The sequence below is a fragment of the Papio anubis genome, chromosome 14, assembly GCF_008728515.1.
Source record: "Papio anubis isolate 15944 chromosome 14, Panubis1.0, whole genome shotgun sequence".
NCBI lineage: Eukaryota > Metazoa > Chordata > Mammalia > Primates > Cercopithecidae > Papio > Papio anubis.
Window position 1 is genome coordinate 103,813,362 of NC_044989.1, and position 21,880 is coordinate 103,835,241.

Here is a 21,880-nt window from a genome sequence, read left to right on the forward strand (position 1 = left end):
TAGTTTTTCCAGTTCGGCTCAAAGAGAGTTTGCTCCCAGTGTGCATTTAATAATGACCTTTTCGATGGTCAAGACTAGAGTGGGGAATGCTGGTGGCGTCGACTGGGCAGAGGCCAGGGAGACCGCTAAGCATCCTGTCATGGATAGTGCTGCCCCCACTCCAAATAATTATCCAACCCAAAACATCAGTAACGTTGAGGTAAGAAGCCCTGAACTGGTAATGGCATCTTGTTTTAGTTTATTTGATTACTAGTAAGGGTAAATTTTCCCCATACATTTACAATTTAATCGTATTTCTCCTTTTGTAGATTTTCTGATCATTATCATTCAGCTCATATTTCTCATCAGTGTATATGCATTCTTTATGCTAGTAGAGATATAAACTATTAATTTTATTTACTAAGTTTATTTGTCTTCCAGTTGTTTCCTTTGGTTAAGTTTATATTGACTATCAAAATGTTTATTTTTTTAATGTGACCACACTTTTTTTTGCATTGTATCTAGCTTAGAAAATTTCCCTACCTACCTATCTCCCTTCCCTGTAATTTCATTTTTATTTCTTTTCACTGGAATTTAAAGCTTACCTTTTCACATTTAACTTTTTTTTTTTTTTTTTTTTTTTTTTTTGAGACGGAGTCTCGCTCTGTCACCCAGGCTGGAGTGCAGTGGCCAGATCTCAGCTCACTGCAAGCTCCGCCTCCCGGGTTCACGCCATTCTCCTGCCTCAGCCTCCCGAGTAGCTGGGACTACAGGCGCTGCCACCTCGCCCGGCTAGTTTTTTGTATTTTTTTAGTAGAGACGGGGTTTCACGGTGTTCGCCAGGATGGTCTCGATCTCCTGACCTTGTGATCTGCCTGTCTCGGCCTCCCAAAGTGCTGGGATTACAGGCTTGAGCCACCGCACCCAGCCACATTTAACTTTTTTAATGCATGTAGAATTTGTTACGTATATTACAAGATAAGGAGTAATTTTTTTCTAAATACTAGTGACTGTTCTTCCTCCGTTTTAAAAAAAATTTGTCTCACTGAGCATATTTTAAGGCTCAAGATAATTTTCAAACGGAAGCTTTCCACAAGTTTATGCATGAGAATAGAAGAGATTACTCTTTGTATTAATTATAATTATATTTAATTATATTATTAAATATATATAATTATAATTAATTATATTAAGAGAACATAAGAGACTACTCTTATAAAGAATATAAGAGATTACTCCTTATATTCCTTAATTATGGAGTCCAGTGACATTTTATAAGTATGTAGCTCACCTAACTCAGGAGAAAGCAGTGCTCACAGATATCCTGTCAGTCTTGCAGGAGTATATAAAGAAATATCAAAGCTGGTAGTGGAAACTGGTTGCAGTTTGAAATTAATAAGCCTTTTCTTAAATTAATGAATTTTCTGATATGATCAAAGAGATGGAGAAAGTGATACTATACATACATGTGTGGTGTGTTTATTTGGTAAGAAGGAGGGATACAATTTCAAATCACATTAAAAGTAGTTGCCAGTTTATAACAGATTATGAAAATTTTGTGAGTCCCTGATAATATAATAGTTAAGTGAATTAATGGGAATAAGTATAGATATCTTCTTCTTCTTCTACAGATGGAGAATGAGTTAGATTCTGCTCGTTCTGAAATTGAACTCCTGAGGAGTCAGATGACAAATGAGAGAATCTCCATGCAGAATCTAGAAGCTTTGCTGGTGGCCAATCGAGACAAAGAATATCAGTCTCAGATAGCACTTCAAGAAAAAGAATCTGAAATTCAGCTTCTTAAAGAACACCTTTGTTTGGCAGAAAATAAAATGTGAGTTGTTTAGCAATATGAAGTCATACATCTGAATTTTTTGGTACTTTATAGATTAGTAGGATTTTTAAGCTAGAATTTAGAGAATTTGCCTCCTATAATTTGTCATTAAACTAAGGATCAGAAATATTGTGATTTGCCTAAGAGGTGGTACTTTTTCTATTATGTTTTTCTTATCTAAATTTAAGTTTAATGATCTCTATTGATTCTTTCCAACAGGGTTTTGAGTATAATAGAATGTCTGGTCTAAAATACTGCCTTTAGGAAATATAACAAAATGAGAAAAAAAATTAACCAGTTTGAAACCAGAAGAATTTTCATATTTAGACCAATATATTGAAGCCTAGTGTTTTCATTTGCCACATTGTATTTTCTTTTGTACCTATTGCGTGTACTGGGTACCTAGAAGAACACCTGCATGCACAAAATACAGAAGACTTCCTAGGACATCAATTTTGGCTTCTTTTCTTTTTCTTTCTTTCTTTCTTTCTTTTTTTTTTTTTTAAGGATATCTAGCACTCCCAGCACGTTATTAAAAGAACTTTGGCTGGAGAATTGGGTGGAAATGCCTCCCTATATAGTGAATTTTTTTCTATGAAACTTGGTCACCTCTCATAAAAACTGATGGGGGACCCTTAACCCCTGTTCTTACCTGTCCCATCTATAACACTTTTCATCCAGCCTCCACTCTATCCTCACATCTGAGCTCAGGGCATGGGGAAGGATAAGAAGCATGGTCTCGGCAATCAGCCACTCCTAGGAGCCCCTGACTAGGCAAGGGCTTCAGAACCAAGGCCAGTTTCCTTCAGAAACTGTTTTCAGGTTATGGTGGTGGTGACTGAGTCCTTCTTTTCCGTTACTGTAGCTAGGCTATTATGATTTCTTCAACTAGTTTTACAGGATCACTTTCTCAAGATGGTAGGTGGAAATCTACCTTCATGAAATACGCCAAAACTTCCACCCTAAGGGCTATACTCTGTTTGAGACTGACTGGTAAATACTAACACTTAGAATTAGCATGAGAAATGTTTGTTATTAGTCTCTAAAGTTTAGATTTCAGCAGTCTATGATACTCTCCTGAAAGCAAGTGAAGAGGATAGAATGTTCTGTGTGAGTGGCATTCATCAATGTTTATCTTCCTTATGATATTGTGCCTTATCACAGGTTTTGTGAGGCATTGTTTGGCCTTAAGAAAGATTCTATTACATTGAAGATTGTATATATCAAATTTCATTATAAGGCACTTGGTTGAATAGATTATATAAAACAGACTATATTAATCATGGAGCTAGTGAATTCCAGTGTTAATTATTTGGTCATACTACTACTTTATATAATACTTCTAAGTACTTACATTAAAAGCTATTTATAGTATATAGTATAGACAGATGATGTATAATATGTTTCCACAGGGAAACTGAAACAGAGAAGGATTAACTAATTGAATGGGACTGGGATTGCTTAGGCTTTTCAAGTAGGCTACTCTGCATACTTACCATGTCTAACATGGGCATATTTTAGATGTACTAATAAATCTGGCCATAAAAATCACAATGTGATTTGGATCCAGCTGAGAAACCACTATCAATATGGTTTAATGTACCCCAGAATCATAGTCATATTTTAAGTTTAGTCAACTATAACTCTTACCTTCTTTTAAACAGGGCCATCCAAAGTAGAGATGTGGCCCAGTTCAGAAATGTTGTCACACAATTGGAAGCTGATTTAGACATCACCAAAAGACAACTAGGAACAGAGCGCTTTGAAAGGTAAGTTTATCTCTATGCAAGCTCAAAAACAATGCTTTTCAGCATGGAAAGCATTGTTTCTTAGGTAAAAATAGGTTTTAGTTCTTTCATGATGGTTAAAGTATGAATTAAGCTACAGTTTTTTATGATAGTTTTAATACTTTTGCTGGTTATAAAATTTTAAAGCATCACTATTTTGCTTTAGGGAGAGGGCCGTACAAGAACTTCGCCGCCAAAATTATTCAAGTAATGCTTATCATATGAGTTCTACAATGAAGCCAAATACAAAATGTCATTCACCAGAACGTGCTCACCATCGATCTCCTGACCGAGGCCTAGATCGATCATTAGAAGAGTGAGTCTGTTTAAGGATCCATTCTCTTGAGATCAAATAGTAATATCTAGTATAGTGAATATTTGGAGTAATAAGGAAACTCAATAGTCTACCTTTAATAGTGATATTTAAACAGGATTACCAAGATATATTGATATAAAAATACAGGATTTTGATAATTAAATTAGAATTATATATTATACTAAAGCAAAAGGACTAATATTTTATCTGTTTGCATAAATTATATATTTTTTTATTTCCATAGTTTTGGGGGAACAGGTGGTTTTTTGGTTACATGGATAACTTCCTTAGCAGTAATTTCTGAGATTTTGGTGCATCCAACACCCAAGCAGTGTACACTGTACCCAATGTGTACTCCTCACTCTTCTCCCATCCTTCCCCCTGAATCCCCAAAGTCCAATGTATCATTCTTATAACTTTCATCCTCATAGCTTAACTCTCACTTAAAGTGAGAACATATGATATTTGGTTTTCCATTTCTGAGTTACTTCCCTTAGAATAATGGTCTCCAACTCCATCCAGGTTGCTACGAATGCCATTATTTCGTTCCTTTTTATGGCTGAGTAGTATTCCTTGGTATATTTATACCACATTTTCTTTATCCACTTGTTGTTCGATGGGCATTTAGGCTGGTTCCATATTTTTGCAATTGCAAATTGTGCTGCTACAAACATGTGTGTGCAAGTATCTTTTTCATATAATGACTTCTTTTCCTCTGAATAGATACCCAGTAGTTGGATTGCTGGATCAAATGGTAGTTATACTTTTAGTTCTAAAAGGAATCTCTGTACTGTTTTCCATGGTGGTTGTACTAGTTTACATTCCCACCAGCAGTGTAAAAGAAAACATTCCCTTTTCACCACATCTATGCCAACATGTATGATTTCTTGATTTTTTAATTACGGCCATTCTTGCAGGAATAAGGTGTCTCATTGTGGTATTAATTTGCATTTCCCTGATAATTAGTGATGATGAGCATCTTTTCATATGTTCATTGGGCATTTGTATATATTCTTTTGAGAATTGTTTATTCATGTCCTTAGCCCATTTTTTGATGGGATTATGTTTTTTTGTTTTTTGTTTTTTTTTCTGATTTGTTTGACTTCCTTGTAGATTCTGGATATTAGTCCTTTGTTGGATGCACGTTTGGGAAGATTTTCTCCCACTCTGTGGGTTGTCTGTTTACTCTGCTGATTATTTCTTTTGCTGTGCAGAAGCTTTTTAGTTTAATTAAGTCCCATCTATTTGTACTTGTTTTTGTTTCATTTGCTTTTGAGTTCTTGGTCATGAAATCTTTGCCTAAGCCAATGTTCAGAAGAGCTTTACTAATGTTATCTTCTAGAATTTTTATGGTTTCAGGTGTTAGATTTAAGTCTTTGATCATCTTGAGCTGATTTTTATATAAGGTGAGAGATGAGGATCCAGTTTCATTCTTCTACATGTGGCTTCCCAATTATCCCAGCACCATTTGTTGAGTAAGGTGTCCTTTCCCCACTTTATGTTTTTCTTTGCTCTGTCAAAAATCAGTTTGCTATAAGTATTTGGCTTCATTTCTGGGTTCTCTATTCAGTTTCATTGGTCTATGTGCCTATTTTCGTATCAGTACCATGCTGTTTTGATAACTATAATCTTGTAGTATAGTTTGAAGTCAGGTAATGTGATGCCTCCAAATTTGTTCCTTTTCCTTAGTCTTGCTATGTGGGGTCTTTTGAGTTTCCATATGAAGTTTAGGATTGTTTTTCTAGTTCTGTGAAGAATGATTATGGTACTTTGATTGGAACTGCATTGAATTTGCATATTGCTTTTGGCAGTATGGCCGTTTTTACAATATTGATTCTCCACGAACATGGGATGTGTTTCCATTTGTTTGTGTTATCAGTGACTTCTTTCAGCAGTGTTTTGTAGTTTTCTTTGTAGAACTCTTTCACCACCTTGATTAGGTATATTCCTAAGTTGGTGTTTTTGTTTGTTTGTTTTTTGCTCCTACTGTAAAAGGAGTTGAGTTATTGATTTGTTTCTCAGCTTGATCGCTGTTGGTGTATAGCAGTGCTACTGATTTGTGTACATTAATTTTGTATCCAGAAACTTTACTGAATTCATTTATCAGATCTGGGAGCTTTTTGGATGAGTCTGTAGGGTTTTCTAGGTATATGATCATATTATCAGTGAACAGTGACAGTTTTACTTCCTCTTTACTGATTTAGATGCCCTTTATTTGTTTCTCTTGTCTGATTGCTCTGTCTAGGACTTCAGGTACTATGTTGAATAGAAACAGTGAAAGTGGGCATTCTTGTCTTGTTCCAGTTCTCGGGGAATGCTTTCAACTATCCCCATTCAGTATAATGTTGGCTGTGGGTTTGTCATAGATAGCTTTTATTATCTTGAAGTGTGTGTCCCTCCTATGCCAGTTTTGCTGAGGGTTTTAACCATAATGGGATGCTGGATTTTGTCAAATCCTTTTTCTGCATCTATTGAGATGATCACATGATTTTTGTTTTTAATTTTGTTTATGTGGTCTATCACATTTATTGACTGGCATATGTTAAACCATTGCTGCATACCTGGTATGCAACTCACTTGATCATGGTGTATTATCTTTTTGATACGCTGTTAGATTCAGTTAGCAAGTATTATGTTGAGGACTTCTGCATCTATGTTCATCAGGGTTATTGGTCTATAGTTTTCATTTTTTGTTATGTCCTTTCCTAGCTTTGGAATTAGGGTGATACTGGCTTCATAGGATGATTTAGGGAGGATTCCCTCTTTCTATATCTTGTGGAATAGTGTTCTATAGGATTGGTACCAATTCTTCTTTGACTGTCTAATGGAATTCAGCTGTGAATCCATCTGGTCCTGGACTTTTTTCTATTGGCAATTTTTAAAAATTACTGTTTTAATCTCTCTACTTGTTACTGGCCTGTTCAGAGTTTCTATGTCTTCCTCATTTAATCTGGGAGGGTTGTATTTTTCCAGGAATTTATCCATCTCCTCTAGATTTTCTAGTTTGTGTGTGTAAAGGTGTTCATAGTAGCCTTGAATGATCTTTTATATTTCTGTGGTATTGGTTGTAATATCTCCCGTTTCATTTATCATTGAGCTTATTTGGATATTCTCTCTTCTCTTCTTGGTTGATCTTGCTAGTGGTCTATCAATTATGTTGATCTTTTCAAAGAACCAGCGTTTTGTTTGATTTATCTTTTGTATTTTTTTTTGTCTCATTTTCATTGGTTCTTCTCTGATCTTTGTTATTTCTTTTCTTCTGCTGTGTTTAGGTTGGTTTGTTCTTGTTTCTCCAGTTCCTTCAGGTGTGATCTTAGAGTGTCTATTTGTGCTCTTTCAAACTTTCTGATGTAGGCATTAAATGCTATGAACTTTTCTCTTAATACTACTTTTGGTGTGTCGCAGAGGTTTTGATAAGTTGTTTCACTATTATCTCTCAGTTCAAAGAAGTTCCCAAAGATCATTCAAGATTAGATGATGATGATGATGATGATAATTATTATTCAATTTTTTTGAGATGGAATCTTGCTCTGTTGCTCAGGCTAGAATACAGTGGCATGATCTCGGCTCACTGCAACCTCTGCTCCCCAGGTTCAAGCAGTTCTCTTGCCTCAGCCTCCCAAGTAGCTGGGAATACAGGCATGTGCCACAATGCCCGGCTTATTTTTATTTTCATTATTATTATTATTTTTGAGACAGAGTCTCACTCTGTTGCCCAGGCTGGAGTGCAATGGCACAATCTCAGTTCACTGCAACCTCCACCTCCCGGGTTCAAGCGATTCTCGTGCCTCATACTCCCAAGTAGCTGGGATTACAGGCATCTGCTACCACGCCTGGCTAATTTTTTTGTATTTTTAGTAGAGAAAAGTTTTCACCATGTTGGCCAGGCTGGTCTTGAACTCCTGACCTCAGGTGATCTGTGCGCCTCAGCATCCCAAAGTGCTGGGATTACAGGCATGAGGCACCGCGCACAGCCTTAATTTTTGTATTTTTAGTAGAGACAGGGTTTCACTATGTTGGCCAGGCTGATTTTGAACTCCTGACCTCAAGTGATCCACCTGTCTTTGCCTCCCAAAGTGCTGGGATTACAGCAATGAGCCACCGCACCCAGCCTCAAGAGCAGATTATTTAATGTCCATGTATTTTTAGAGTTTTGAGGGTTCCTTTTGGAGATAATTTCCAGTTTTGTTCCACTGCAGTTTAAGAAGATACTTGAGGCTAGGCGTGGTGGCTCACGCCTGTAATCCCAGCCCTTTGGGAGACCGAGGTGGGCGGATCACGACGTCAGGAGATCGAGACCATCGTGGCTAAAATGGTGAAACCCCATCTCTACTGAAAATACAATAAATTATCCGGGTGTGGTGGCAGGTGCCTGTAGTCCCAGCCACTCAGGAGGCTGAGGCAAGAGAATGGCGTGAACCCAGTAGGCAGAGCTTGCAGTGAGCCAAGATCATGCCACAGCACTCCAGCCTGGGTGACAGAGCAAGACTCCATCTCAAAAAAAAAAAAAAAAAAAAAGATACTTCATATAAATCTGATTTTCTTAAATTTATTGAGACTCGTTTTGTGTCCTATCATATGTTCAGTCTGAGAGACTGTTCCATGTGCTGAAGAAAAGAATTTATATTCTGCAGTTGTTGGGTAGAATGTTCTGTAAATACCTGTTAAGTCCATTTGTTCCAGGGTATAGTTTAAGTTCATTGTTTCTTTGTTGACTTTCTGTATTGACGACCTGTCTAGTGCTGTCAATGGAGTATTGAAGTCTCCCACTATTATTGTGTTGCTGTGCATCTCATTTCTTAGGTCTAATAGTAATTGTTTTCTAAATCTGAGAGCTCCGTGTATATATGCATATATATTTAGAATTGCGATATTTTCCTTTTGGACTATTCCTTTTATCATTATATAATGTCTCTCTTTTTCTTTTTTTACTGTTGTTGCTTTAAAGTTTGTTTTGTCTGATGTAAGAATAGCTACTGTTGCTCACTTTCCATTTGTGTGGAATATCTTTTTCCACCCCTTAACCTTAAGTGTATGTGAGTCCTTATGTGTTAGGTGAGTCTCTTGAAGACAGCAGATACTTAGTGAATTTTTATCCATTCCGCCATTCCGTATCTTTTAAGTGGAGTATTTAGGCTGTTTACATTCAACATTAGTATTAAGATGTTAGGTACTGTTCTGTTCATCACATTAGTTGTTGCCTTAATACGTTGTTTTGGTTCCCCCCCCCCCATTGTGTCATTGTTTAATGACATTAAATAATTAAATGAAATTAAATAATCTATGAGATTTATGTTGTAAGGAGCTTCTATTTTGATGTATTTTGAGGTTTTGTTTCAAGATTTAGAACTCCTTTAAACATTTTTCATAGTACTGGCTTAGTAGTGGCAAATTCTCTCAGGATTGGTCTGAAAATCATTTTATTTTTCCTTCATTATGTTGCTTAATTTTGCTGGATACAAAATTCTTGGCTGACAATTATTTTGTTTCATGAGGCTAAAGATGGGACCCCAATCCCTTCTGGCTTGTAGAATTTCTGCTGAGAAATCTGCCTTTAATGTGGTAGGTTTTCCTTTATAGTTTATCTTGATGCTTTTGTGTCACAGATCTTTTTTTTTATAATAAAGCATTTAATAAATTTTTTTATGATTATTATTATTATACTTTAAGTTCTGGGGTACATGTGCATAACGTGCAGGTTTGTAACATATGTATACTTCTGCCATGTTGGTGTGCTGCACCCATCAACTCGTCAGCACCCATCAACTCGTCATTTACATCAGGTATAATTCCCAATGCAATCCCTCCCCCCTCCCCCTCCCCTATGATAGGCCCTGGTGTGTGATGTTCCCCTTCCCGAATCCAAGTGATCTCATTGTTCAGTTCCCACCTATGAGTGAGAACATGCGGTGTTTGGTTTTCTCTTCTTGAGATAGTTTGCTGAGAATGATGGTTTCCAGCTGCATCCATGTCCCTACAAAGGACACAAACTCATCCTTTTTTATGGCTGCATAGTATTCCATGGTGTATATGTACCACATTTTCTTAATCCAGTCTGTCACTGATGGACATTTGGGTTGATTCCAAGTCTTTGCTATTGTGAATAGTGCCGCAATGAACATACATGTATGTGCATGTGTCTTTATAGCAGCATGATTTATAATCCTTTGGGTATATACCCAGTAATGGGATGGCTGGGTCATATGGTACTTCTAGTTCTAGATCTTTGAGGAATCGCCATACTGTTTTCCATAATGGTTGAACTAGTTTACAATCCCACCAACAGTGTAAAAGTGTTCCTATTTCTCCACATCCTCTCCAGCACCTGTTGTTTCCTGACTTTTTAATGATTGCCATTCTAACTGGTGTGAGATGGTATCTCATTGTGGTTTTGATTTGCATTTCTCTGATGGCCAGTGATGATGAGCATTTTTTCATGTGTCTGTTGGCTGTATGAATGTCCTCTTTTGAGAAATGTCTGTTCATATCCTTTGCCCACTTTTTGATGGGGTTGTTTGTTTTTTTCTTGTAAATTTGTTTGAGTTCTTTGTAGATTCTGGATATTAGCCCTTTGTCAGATGAGTAGATTGCAAAAATTTTCTCCCATTCTGTAGGTTGCCTGTTCACTCTGATGGTAGTTTCTTTTGCTGTGCAGAAGCTCTTTAGTTTAATTAGATCCCATTTGTCAATTTTGGCTTTTGTTGCCGTTGCTTTTGGTGTTTTAGACGTGAAGTCCTTGCCCATGCCTATGTCATGAATGGTATTACCTAGGTTTTCTTCTAGGGATTTTATGGTATTAGGTCTAACATTTAAGTCTCTAATCCATCTTGAATTAATTTTCGTATAAGGAGTAAGGAAAGGATCCAGTTTCAGCTTTCTACTTATGGCTAGCCAATCTTCCCAGCACCATTTGTTAAATAGGGAATATTTTCCCCATTTCTTGTTTTTCTCAGGTTTGTCAAAGATCAGATGGCTGAAGATGTGTGGTATTATTTCTGAGGACTCTGTTCTGTTCCATTGGTCTGTATCTCTGTTTTGGTACCAGTACCATGCTGTTTTGGTTACTGTAGCCTTGTAGAATCAATGTGTCACAGATCTTAAGATTCTTTCCTTTGTCTTGACTTTGGGTATCCTGATGACTATGTGCCTAGGTGATGATGTTTTTGCAATGAATTTCCCAGGTGTTCTTTGAGTTTCTTATGTTTGGAGGTCTAGGTCTCTAGCAAGGTCAGGGAGGTTTTCTTTAATTATTCCCTCAAGTAAGTTTTCTAAACTTTTAGATTTCTCTTCTTCCTCAGGAACACTAGTTATTCTTAGGTTTGACCATTTAACATAATCCCACATTTCTTGGAGGATTTGTTCACTTTTTAAAATTCTTTTTTTCTTTTTCTTTGTCTGACTGAGCTAATTCTAAAGACCTGTCTTCAGCTGGGCATGGTGGCTAATGCCTGTAATCCCAGCACTTTGGGAGTCTGAGGCGGGCAGATCAGTTGAAGTCAGGAGTTCAAGACCAGCCTGGCCAACATGGCGAAACTCTGCCTCTACTAAAAATACAAATATTAGTCAGGTATGGTGGCACATGCCTGTAATCCCAGCTACTTGGAAGGCTGAGGCAGGAGAATCACTTGAACCCAGGTGGCGGAGGTTGCAGTGAGCCAAGATCACGCCACTGCACTCCAGCCTGGTGACAGCATGGATACCAGTACCTGCTCTAGTAGAGGTGACAGGAAAGTGATGCATCACTTTAGGTCAGGGCAGGGTTAGGTGGGTCTGGGCTCAGACTCTCCTTGGGCAGGGCTTGCCATGGCCACCTTGGGGAAGGGGATTATGGTTCTCAGGCCAATGGGGTTATGTTCTAGAGGGGATCTTGGCCACCTCTGCTGTATCATATAGTTCACCAGAGAAGTGGGGAATAGCTAGTAGCAAGAGGCCTCACCCAGCTCCCATGCAGTTGGCAAGGCCAGCCTTGCTCCTGCAGTGCCTTGCTCAGATTTTGCCCCAGGCCGTGAGCTACCCCACGGAAAAAGCAAGCACAGCATTTGAACCTGGCCCTTCCCTGTCTGGCTATTCCTGCTCTATCTCCTATCTGCAGCAGCTTCCGCTCGTCCCCTGGACTCTGCTCAAGAAAATTTGTGCCCAGTCAGAACCACTACCGATTTCAGTTTGGAGCTTCCTTCACTCTGTGACCCCTCCCCAGTTCTGCTGGCTGCCTTTTCAAGGACCCCTGTGAGATAGTCATTGCTGGCTTCCCTGGGCTTGAGCTGGAGACTGGGAGTGCGTGCAAGGCACTTCCTGCTGCTACTTCTACTTTTATATTTTACGTGACTCCATAAATCCCTTTCATCTCTAGATAGGGTTAAATTTTTCTCCCGTGATGTGGATTTTCAGATTCCCCAGTGGGGACATGTGTTCAGATGTAGGTTTTCTTCCCTTTCACACATTGGGAACTCCCAGTTTTTTACCTGTTTCATGGACTTGGCAGCAGCAGTTTTCACTTCTTTCAAAGGGGATGTGAATTCCTTTGCTCTTCCTTTGGGTGGCTATTCCTACAGTGAATCCTGGAGCAAAAGATCACAGTGTGAGTCTCTAACACTGTTCTGTCCTTCCATGTGGGAGCCTGTCCTCCTGTGGGAGCTGTCCTCCTGTGGAGTCTCAACCTTCCGTGTGGGAGCTGTCCCTTCCAGCGTGGGAGCTGTCCCTTCCGCGTGGGAGCCAGTCCTCCTGCGTGGGAGCTTTGGTCCTCCGGGTGGTGAGTCTGTCCTCCGGGCAGGGACGTCCTCCTGCAGGAGTCTGTCCTTCCGCAGGGAGCTGTCCTCCGCAGGAGTCTGTCCTCCGCAGGAGTCTGCCCTTCCGCAGGGATCTGTCCTCCGTGTGGGAGTCTGTCCTCCGTGTGTCTCTGTCCTTCCGTAGGGAGTCTGTCCTTCCGCGGTGGAGCCCGTCCCTTCCCTGTGGGAGAGGTGTCTCCGCGGTGGGAGGTGTCCTTCCGCAGGGAGCTGTCCTTCCGTGGTGGGATCTTGTCCTTCCGTGTGGAGCTGTCCTTCCGCGGTGTGGGATCACCCTTCCCGTGTGGGAGCTGTCCTTCCGTATGGGAGGTGTCCTTCCGTGTGGGAGCTGTCCTTCCGTGTGGGAGCTGTCCTTCCGTATGGAGTCTGTCCTTCCGTGTGGAGTCTGTCCTCCCGTGTGGGATCTGTCCTTCCGTGTGGGATCTGTCCTTCCGTGTGGGAGGTGTCCTTCCGCATGGAGTCTGTCCTTCCGTGTGGGAGCTGTCCTTCCGTGTGAGCTGTCCCGCAGGAGTCTGTCCTTCCGTGTGGAGTCTGTCCTTCCGTGTGGGATCTGTCCTTCCGTGTGGAGTCTGTCCTTCCGTGGGGAGCTGTCCTTCCGTGTGGGAGCTGTCCTTCCTGTTGGGAGTCTGTCCTTCCGTGTGGGATCTGTCCTTCCGTGTGGGAGCTGTCCTTCCGTGTGGAGTCTGTCCTTCTGTGGGAGCTGTCCTTCCGTGGTGGAGTCTGTCCTTCCGTGTGGGAGCTGTCCTTCCGTGTGGGAGCTGTCCTCCGTGTGGGATCTGTCCTCCGCGGGTGGGAGCTGGGTCTCCGTGGGAGCCGTCCTTCCGCGGTGGGATCTGTCCTCGGTGTGAGTCCGTCCTTCCGTATCTGTCCTTCCGCGGTGGAGTCTGTCCTTCCGCGGTGGGATCTGTCCTCCTGCAGTGGGAGCTGTCCCTGCAGGGGATCTTGTCCTTCCGTGTGGGAGGTGTGTCCTTCCGTGTGGGAGCTGTCCTTCCGTGTGGGAGCTGTCCTTCCGTGTGGGAGCTGTCCTTCCGTGTGGAGTCTGTCCTTCCGTGGGGAGCTGTCCTTCCTGTGGGATCTGTCCTTCCGTGTGGGATCTGTCCTTCCGTGTGGGGAGCTGTCCTTCCGTGTGGGATCTGTCCTTCCGTGTGGGAGCTGTCCTTCCGTGTGGGAGCTGTCCTTCCGTGTGGGAGCTACACGTTAGTCCCGTCTCCTACCTGCCATCTTCCATCTGCCCCATACATTGTATTTTAATAGTTTGATTTTCTTTTTATTTCTACAACATTAACTTCTTATTTAATTACAAAATGTTGGTTATTGTAGCACCACAAAATTTATATGTTCTAGGAAAGTAATCAGCTAGTTTTTCAGAGGAAAATATTTTAGATATATTTCTATGTATCACAAATTTCCTAGAAACTTTTTATTTGGAAACAATTTCAACCTTTCAAAAAGTTACAAAAATAAGAATACAAAGAACATCTATATGCCCTTTACCCATACTCACTATTTTAAAATTTTTACCCCATTTGTTTTCTTATATACACATGTGGTGGCTCATGTGCTCACATGCTTTCTTGTTTCTTCACAGACACACACACACTTGCACAGACCTACTCACACACTCACAGAGGCACATTTAAACTTATAACCAAAACTCCAAACCATGCCCACAGGTTTCATCCTTTTACTTTTTTCCATTACTTATATATATGTTCTTTCTTCTACAGTGAGAACCCTGGCTCAACATTAACATGTTTACTCACCGATATCAATGTAGTTACTAATTTGCTCAATCCCAGAATACATCTACAATAGTTTCAAAATTTCTTCACCGATGTCACCACAATAAATAGGCCAACTTTTTTAAAGTTCAGAATCTGTTTGCAGTTCTTCCTTCTTACGCCTGTATGCTACCTTGCCCAAATCTTGAGAACATATGGTTAAATACTGAGTTTGTAACTTATTTGGATTAATTTTTCCATCTTTTATTTTGGTCATGGTATTCATTTGAAATAACATTGGATTCATTTGTTTCAATTTGCTTTCATTTTTCATATTTCCACTTCCTAGTTTTTTCCTCAACTTAATTTTATTTTTTAATATGTAGATTAGCATGCTTTTAAAGGTCAACACTCTGCAAAAAATAATACTAAGAGAAGTGTCACTTTCTCTATGCCTTCCATCCCATCAGCCATGCCTCCACCTCCTTTCTTTGTGGTTTTATGCTAATGATACACAGATATATATCTTTCTTTGTTTATGCAAAAAGTGGCATGCTTCTTTGCACTTTGCTTTTCTCACTTGACACTGTCTCCTCGAAATCTCTCCATGTTGATTCCTAGAGATTCTCCTTATTCCTTTTTGTCAGGTGCACACTACTTCAGTATATGGATGTACCATAGTTATGCAACCCACCTCCTAAACTTGGACATTTAGCTGGTTTCCAATAATTTGCAATTACAAACAAGGCTGTAATGAATAATCTTATACATATGTATTTTCATGTTGTTGCAGTATCTTCAGAATAAATTCCTAGAAGTGGAATTGCTGGGTCAGTGGGTAAATACACATGTAGTTTTGTTAGGCCATGCCACATTCCCCTCCATTTTGCAGTCCCTTCAGCAATGTGTGAAAATACTGTTTCCCCACAACCTCACTAGCAGAACACACTGTCAAGCTTTTGAATTTGTGCCACTGCGGTGGATGAGAAATGGTATTTCAGTGTAGTTTTAATTTGCATTTCTCATATTATGAGTGAAGTTGAATATCTTTTCATAGGTTTAAGGGCTACTGTTATATCTCTTTTTCTGAATTAGCTATTCATTTCTTCTGCCTATTTTTCTAATGGACTTTAGATCTTTTTGTTAAAAATTTTTTTAGTACATTTGAGAAATTATCTCTTTATTGGTGATATATGCTATAAATATTTTCTCACTTTTTTTGTCATTTGTCTTTTAATTTTACTGTATTGCCTTTTTCTCTATAAAGAGATTTTATTTTTGTGTAGTCAGATTTTAAACCTTTTCCTTTAATGCATCTGGATTTCTAGTCATAGTTAGCAAATCTTTCTCTATCCCCAGATAGTAGAGGAATGTTTTCTTTTAGTACTGGTATAGTTTTACTTTTTATATTTAGATATCTGATTCATTTGGAGTTTATTTTATGTGTGGTTTGAGAAATGGATCTAATTTTATCTTTTTCATACTGACTATCAAGTTGTTCCAAGATCATTGATTTAAAAGACTCTTTGTCCCAGTCATTCAGATCTCTTTTTGGACTTTCTATTTCTTTTCCATTGATCTGCCTGTTCGTGTGCAGTCCCACACTATTTAATTATAGAGGCTATGTGATATTTTTAATTCTGTAGGGATAGCTCAGTGTTGTGCTGGTAAACTGGCCTTCCAAAGGAGAGGAGGGGGAGGCCCTGATCTGTAGCACTTGCCAATTTCTGTGGTGTAAATACCTCCACTTTTTCATTTTTTGTAGATCTTTTATATCACTGTTTAATATTTGTTCATCTGACCTGTTTTATATTGAGTGGTGTTCTAAAGTCTCCTATTATTAGTATGCTTTAATTTCTTTTTCCATATCCTCTAAATTTTGCTTTATATAGGTGGTTTGCTGTTTTATTTGTTGCATTGATATTCTGAACTGTCACTCTTCATCATGGAATGTGGCTTTTATAAAGTGTCCTTTTCTGATGCGTTTAGATTTTTTTCTTTTGCTTGACTCTACTTTGTCTGGTATTAGAGTTGCCACTCCTATTTTCTTATTGTTTCTATTTACATGGTAAATATTTTTATTTTTAACTTTTTTGAGTAACTGCATTTTAAGTATATCTCTTATATACAGTATGGATTTGAGTTTGCTTTATGAGTCTTTGTGAATTTTTTTTGAGAAATTTACACTCTTTTTTTATTATTATTATACTTTAAGATCTAGGGTACATGTGCACAATGTGCAAGTTTGTTACATATGTATCCATGTGCCATGTTGCTGTGCTGCACCCATTAACTGGTCATTTACATTAGGTATTCCTCCTAATGCTATCCCCCCCCGTCCCCTACCCCACAACAGGCCACAGTGTGTGATGTTCCCCACCCTGTGTCCAAGTGTTCTCATTGTTCAGTTCCCACCTGTGAATGAGAACATGCAGTGTTTGGTTTTCTGTTCTTGGGTTACTTTGCTGAGAATGATGGTTTCCAGCTTCATCCATGTCCCTACAAAGGACATGAACTCACCCTTTTTATGGCTGCATAGTATTCCATGGTGTATATGCCACATTTTCTTAATCCAGTCTATCATTGATGGACATTTGGGTTGGTTCTAAGTCTTTGCTCTTGTGAATACTGCCGCAATAAACATACGTGTGCATGTGTCTTTATTGTAACATGATTTATAATCCTTTGGGTATATACCCAGTAATGGGATGGCTGGATCAAATGGTATTTCTAGTTCTAGATCCTTGAGGAATCGCCACACTGTCTTCCACAATAGTTGAACTAATTTATACTCCCAGCAACAGTGTAAAAGTGTTCCTGTTTCTCCACATCCTCCCCAGCACCTGTTGTTTCCTGACTTTTTAATGATTGCCATTCTAACTGGTGTGAGATGGTATCTCATTGTGGTTTTGATTTGCATTTCTCGGATGGCCAGTGATGATGAGCTTTTTTTCACATGTCCGTCGGCTGCATAAATGTCTTCTTTTGACAAGTTTCTGTTCATATCCTTTGCCTACTTTTTGATGGGGTCGTCTGTTTTTTTTTCTTGTAAATTTGTTTAAGTAGTTTATAGATTCTGGATATTAGCCCTTTGTCAGTTGGATAGATTGCAAAAATTTTCTCCCATTCTTCAGGTTGCCTGTTTATTCTGATGGTAGTTTCTTTTGCTGTGCAAAAGCTCTTTAATTTAATTAGATACCATTTGTCAATTTTGGCTTTTGTTGCCATTGCTTTTGGTGTTTTAGACATGAGGTCCTTGCCTGTGCCTATGTCCTGAATGGTATTGCCTAGGCTTTCTTCTAGGGTTTTTATGGTTTTAGGTCTAACATTTAAGTCTTTAGTCCATCTTGAATTAATTTTTGTATAAGGTGTAAGGTAGGAATCCTGTTTCAGCTTTCTCCATATGGCTAGCCAGTTTTCCCAGCACCATTTGTTAAATAGGGAATCCTTTCCCCATTTCTTGTTTTTGTCAGGTTTGTCAAAGATCAGATGGTTGTAGATGTGTGGTATTATTTCTGAGGGCTCTGTTCTATTCCATTGGTCTATATTTCTGTTTTGGTACCAGTACCATGCTGTCTTGGTTACTGTAGCCATGTAGTATAGTTTGAAGTCAGGTAATGTGATGCCTCCAGCTTTGTTCTTTTTGCTTAGGATTGTTGTGACAATGCGGGCTCTTTTTTGGTTCCAGATGAACTTTTAAGTAGTTGTTTCCAATTCTGTGAAGAAAGTCATTGGTAGCTTGATGGAGATGGCCATTAAATCTATAAATTACCTTGAGCAGTATGGCCATTTTCATGATACTTATTCTTCCTATCCATGAGCATGGTATGTTCTTCCATTTGTTTGTGTCCTCTTTTATTTCACTGAGCAGTGGTTTGTAGTTCTCCTTCAAGAGGTCCTTCACATCCCTTGTAAGTTGGATTCCTAGGTATTTTATTCTCTTTGAAGCAATTGTGAATGGAAGTTCACTCATGATTTGGCTCTCTGATTGTCTGTTATTGGTGTATAGGAATGCTTGTGATTTTTGCACATTAATTTTGTATCCTGAGACTTTGCTGAAGTTGCTTATCAGCTTAAGGAGATTTTGGGCTGAGATGATGGGATTTTCTAAATACACAATCATGTCGTCTGCAAACAGAGACAATTTGATGTCCTCTTTTCCTAACTGAATACTCTTTATTTCTTTCTCCTGTCTGATTGCCCCAGCCAGAACTTCCAACACTATGTTGAATAGGAGTGGTGAGAGAGGGCATCCCTGTCTTGTGCTAGTTTTCAAAGGGAATGCTTCCAGTTTTTGCCCATCCAGTATGATATTGGCTGTGGGTTTATCATAAATAGCTCTTATTATTTTGAGATACGTCCCATCAATACCTAGTTTATTGAGAGATTTTAGCATGAAAGGCTGTTGAATTTTGTCAAAGGCCTTTTCTGCATCTATTGAGATAATCATGTGGTTTTTGTCTTTGGTTCTGTTTATATGATGGATTACGTTCATTGATTTGCATATGTTGAACCAGTCTTGCATCCCAAGGATGAAGCCCGCTTGATCATGGTGGATAAACTTTTTGATGTGCTGCTGGATGCGGTTTGCCAGTATTTTATTGAGGATTTTTGTATCAACGTCCATTAGGGATATTGGTCTAAAATGCTCTTTTTTGTGTTGTGTTTCTGCCACGCTTTGGTATCAGGATGATGCTGGCCTCATAAAATGAGTTGGGGAGGATTTCCTCTTTTTCTATTGATTGGAATAGTTTCAGAAGGAATGGTACCATCTCCTCTTCGTATCTCTGGTAGAATTCAGCTGTGAATCCTTCTGGTCCTGGACTTTTTTTGGTTGGTAGGCTAGTAAGTATTGCCTCAATTTCACAGCCTGTTATTGGTCTATTCAGGGGTTCACCTGCTTCCTGGTTTAGTCTTAGGAGGGTGTATGTGTCCAGGAATTTATCCGTTTCTTCCAGATTTTCTAGTTTATTTGCGTAGAGGTGTTTATAGTATTCTCTGATGGTAGTTTGTATTTCTGTGGGGTCGGTGGTGATATCCCCTTTATCATTTTTTATTGCATCTATTTGATTCTTCTCTCTTTTCTTCTTTATTAGTCTTGCTAGTGGTCTATCAATTTTGTTGATCTTTTCAAAAAACCAACTCCTGGATTCATTGATTTTTTGGAGGGTTTTTGTGTCTCTATCTCCTTCAGTTGTGCTCTGATCTTAGTTATTTCTTGCCCTCTGCTAGCTTTTGAATGTGTTTGCTCTTGCTTCTCTAGTTCTTTTAATTGTGATGTTAGAGTGTCAATTTTAGAACTTTCCAGCTTTCTCTTGTGGGCATTTAGTGCTATAAATTTCCCTCTACACACTGCTTTAAATGTGTCCCAGAGATTCTGGTATGTTTTATCTTTGTTCTCATTGGTTTCAAAGAACATCTTTATTTCTTCCTTCATTTCGTTATGTACCCAGTAGTCATTCAGGAGCAGGTTCAGTTTCCATGTAGTTGTGCGGTTTTGAGTCAGTTTTCTTAATCCTGAGTTCTAATTTGATTGCACTGTGGTCTGAGAGACAGTTTGTTATAATTTCTGTTCTTTTACATTTCCTAAGGAGTGCTTTACTTCCAACTATGTGGTCGATTTTGAAATAAGTGTGATGTGGTGCTGAGAAGAATGTATATTCTGTTGATTTTGGGTGGAGAGTTCTGTAGATGTCTATTAGGTTCACTTGGTGCAGAGCTGAGTTCAAGTCCTTAATATCCTTGTTAACTTTCTGTCTCATAGATCTGTCTAATGTTGACAGTGGGGTGTTAAATTCTCCCATTATTATTGTGTGGGGGTCTAAGTGTCTTTGTAGGTGTCTAAGGATGTGCTTTATGAATCTGGGTGCTCCTGTATTGGGTGCGTATATATTTAGGATAGTTAGCTCTTCTTGTTGAATTGATCCCTTTACCATTATGTAATGGCCTTCTTTGTCTCTTTTGATCTTTGTTGGTTTAAAGTCTGTTTTATCAGAGACTAGAGTTGCAACCCCTGCTTTTTGTTTTGTTTTGTTTTCCATTTGCTTGGCAGATCTTCCTCCATCCCTTTATTTTGAGCCGATGTGTGTCTCTGCATGTGAGATGGGTCTACTGAATACAGCACACTGATGGGTCTTGACTCTTTATCCAATTTGCCAGTCTGTGTCTTTTAATTGGGGCATTTAGCCCATTTACATTTAAGGTTAATATTGTTATGTGTGAATTTGATCCTGTCATTATGATGTTAGCTGGTTATTTTGCTGACTAGTTGATGCAGTTTCTTCCTAGCCTCGATGGTCTTTACAATTTGGCAAGTTTTTGCAGTGGCTGGTACTGGTTGTTCCTTTCCATGTTTAGTGCTTCCTTCAGGAGCTCTTGTAGGGCAGGCCTGGTGGTGACAAAATGTCTCAGCATTTGCTTGTCTGGAAAGGATTTTATTTCTCCTTCACTTATGAAGCTTAGTTTGGCTGGATATGAAATTCTAGGTTGAAAATTCTTTTCTTTAAGAATGTCAAATATTGGCCCCCACTCTCTTCTGGCTTGGAGAGTTTCTGCCGAGAGATTCGCTGTTAGTCTGATGGGCTTCCCTTTGTGGGTAACCCGACCTTTCTCTCTGGCTGCCCTTAACATGTTTTCTTTCATTTCAACCTTGGTGACTCTGACAATTATGTGTCTGGGGTTGTTCTTCTCAAGGAGTATCTTTGTGGCGTTCTCTGTATTTCCTGAATTTGAATGTTGGCCTGCCTTGCTAGGTTGGGGAAGTTCTCCTTGATAATATACTGAAGAGTGTTTTCCAACTTCGTTCCATTCTCCCTGTCACTTTCAGGTACACCATCAGATGTAGATGTGGTCTTTTCACATCGTCCCGTATTTCTTGGAGGTTTTGTTCATTTCTTTTTACTCTTTTTTCTCTACACTTCTCTTCTCGCTTCATTTCATTCATTTGATCTTCAATCACTGATACTCTTTATTCCACTTGATCAAATCGGCTACTGAAGCTTGTGCTTGTGTCACATTGTTCTCGTGCCATGGTTTTTAGCTCCATCAGGTCATTTAAGGTCTTCTCTATGCTGTTTATTCTAGTTAGCCATTCGTCTAATCTTTTTTCAAGATTTTTAGCTTCTTTGCAATTTGTTTGAACATCCTCCTTTAGCTCGGAGAAGTTTGTTATTACCGATCTTCTGAAGCCTACTTCTGTCAACTCGTTAAAGTCATTCTCCATCCAGCTTTGTTCCATTGCTGGCAAGGAGCTGCGATCCTTTGGAGGAGAAGAGGTGCTCTGATTTTTGGAATTTTCAGCTTTTCTGCTCGGGTTTCTTCCCATCTTTGTGGTTTTATCTACCTTTGGTCTTTGATGATGGTGACCTACAGATGGGGTTTTGGTGTGGATGTCCTTTTTGTTGGTGTTGATTCTATTCCTTTCTGTTTGTTAGTTTTCCTTCTAACAGTCAGGACCCTCA

The 21,880-nt window shown here is 39.2% G+C and overlaps 1 protein-coding gene across 17 annotated transcripts in view; it reads left to right on the forward strand.

The window, feature by feature from the left end:
* The window catches only part of TSGA10 (testis specific 10), a 151,286-nt gene that overhangs the window by 125,224 nt on the left and 4,182 nt on the right, over positions 1–21,880 (forward strand). For all 17 annotated transcript variants that reach the window (XM_031655462.1, XM_031655458.1, XM_031655456.1 and 14 more), the window contains 3 exons: positions 1,611–1,813; positions 3,478–3,582; positions 3,767–3,916. In XM_031655462.1, the coding sequence (XP_031511322.1) occupies positions 1,611–1,813; positions 3,478–3,582; positions 3,767–3,916 (458 nt within the window). The remainder of the gene's footprint in view (positions 1–1,610; positions 1,814–3,477; positions 3,583–3,766; positions 3,917–21,880) is intronic.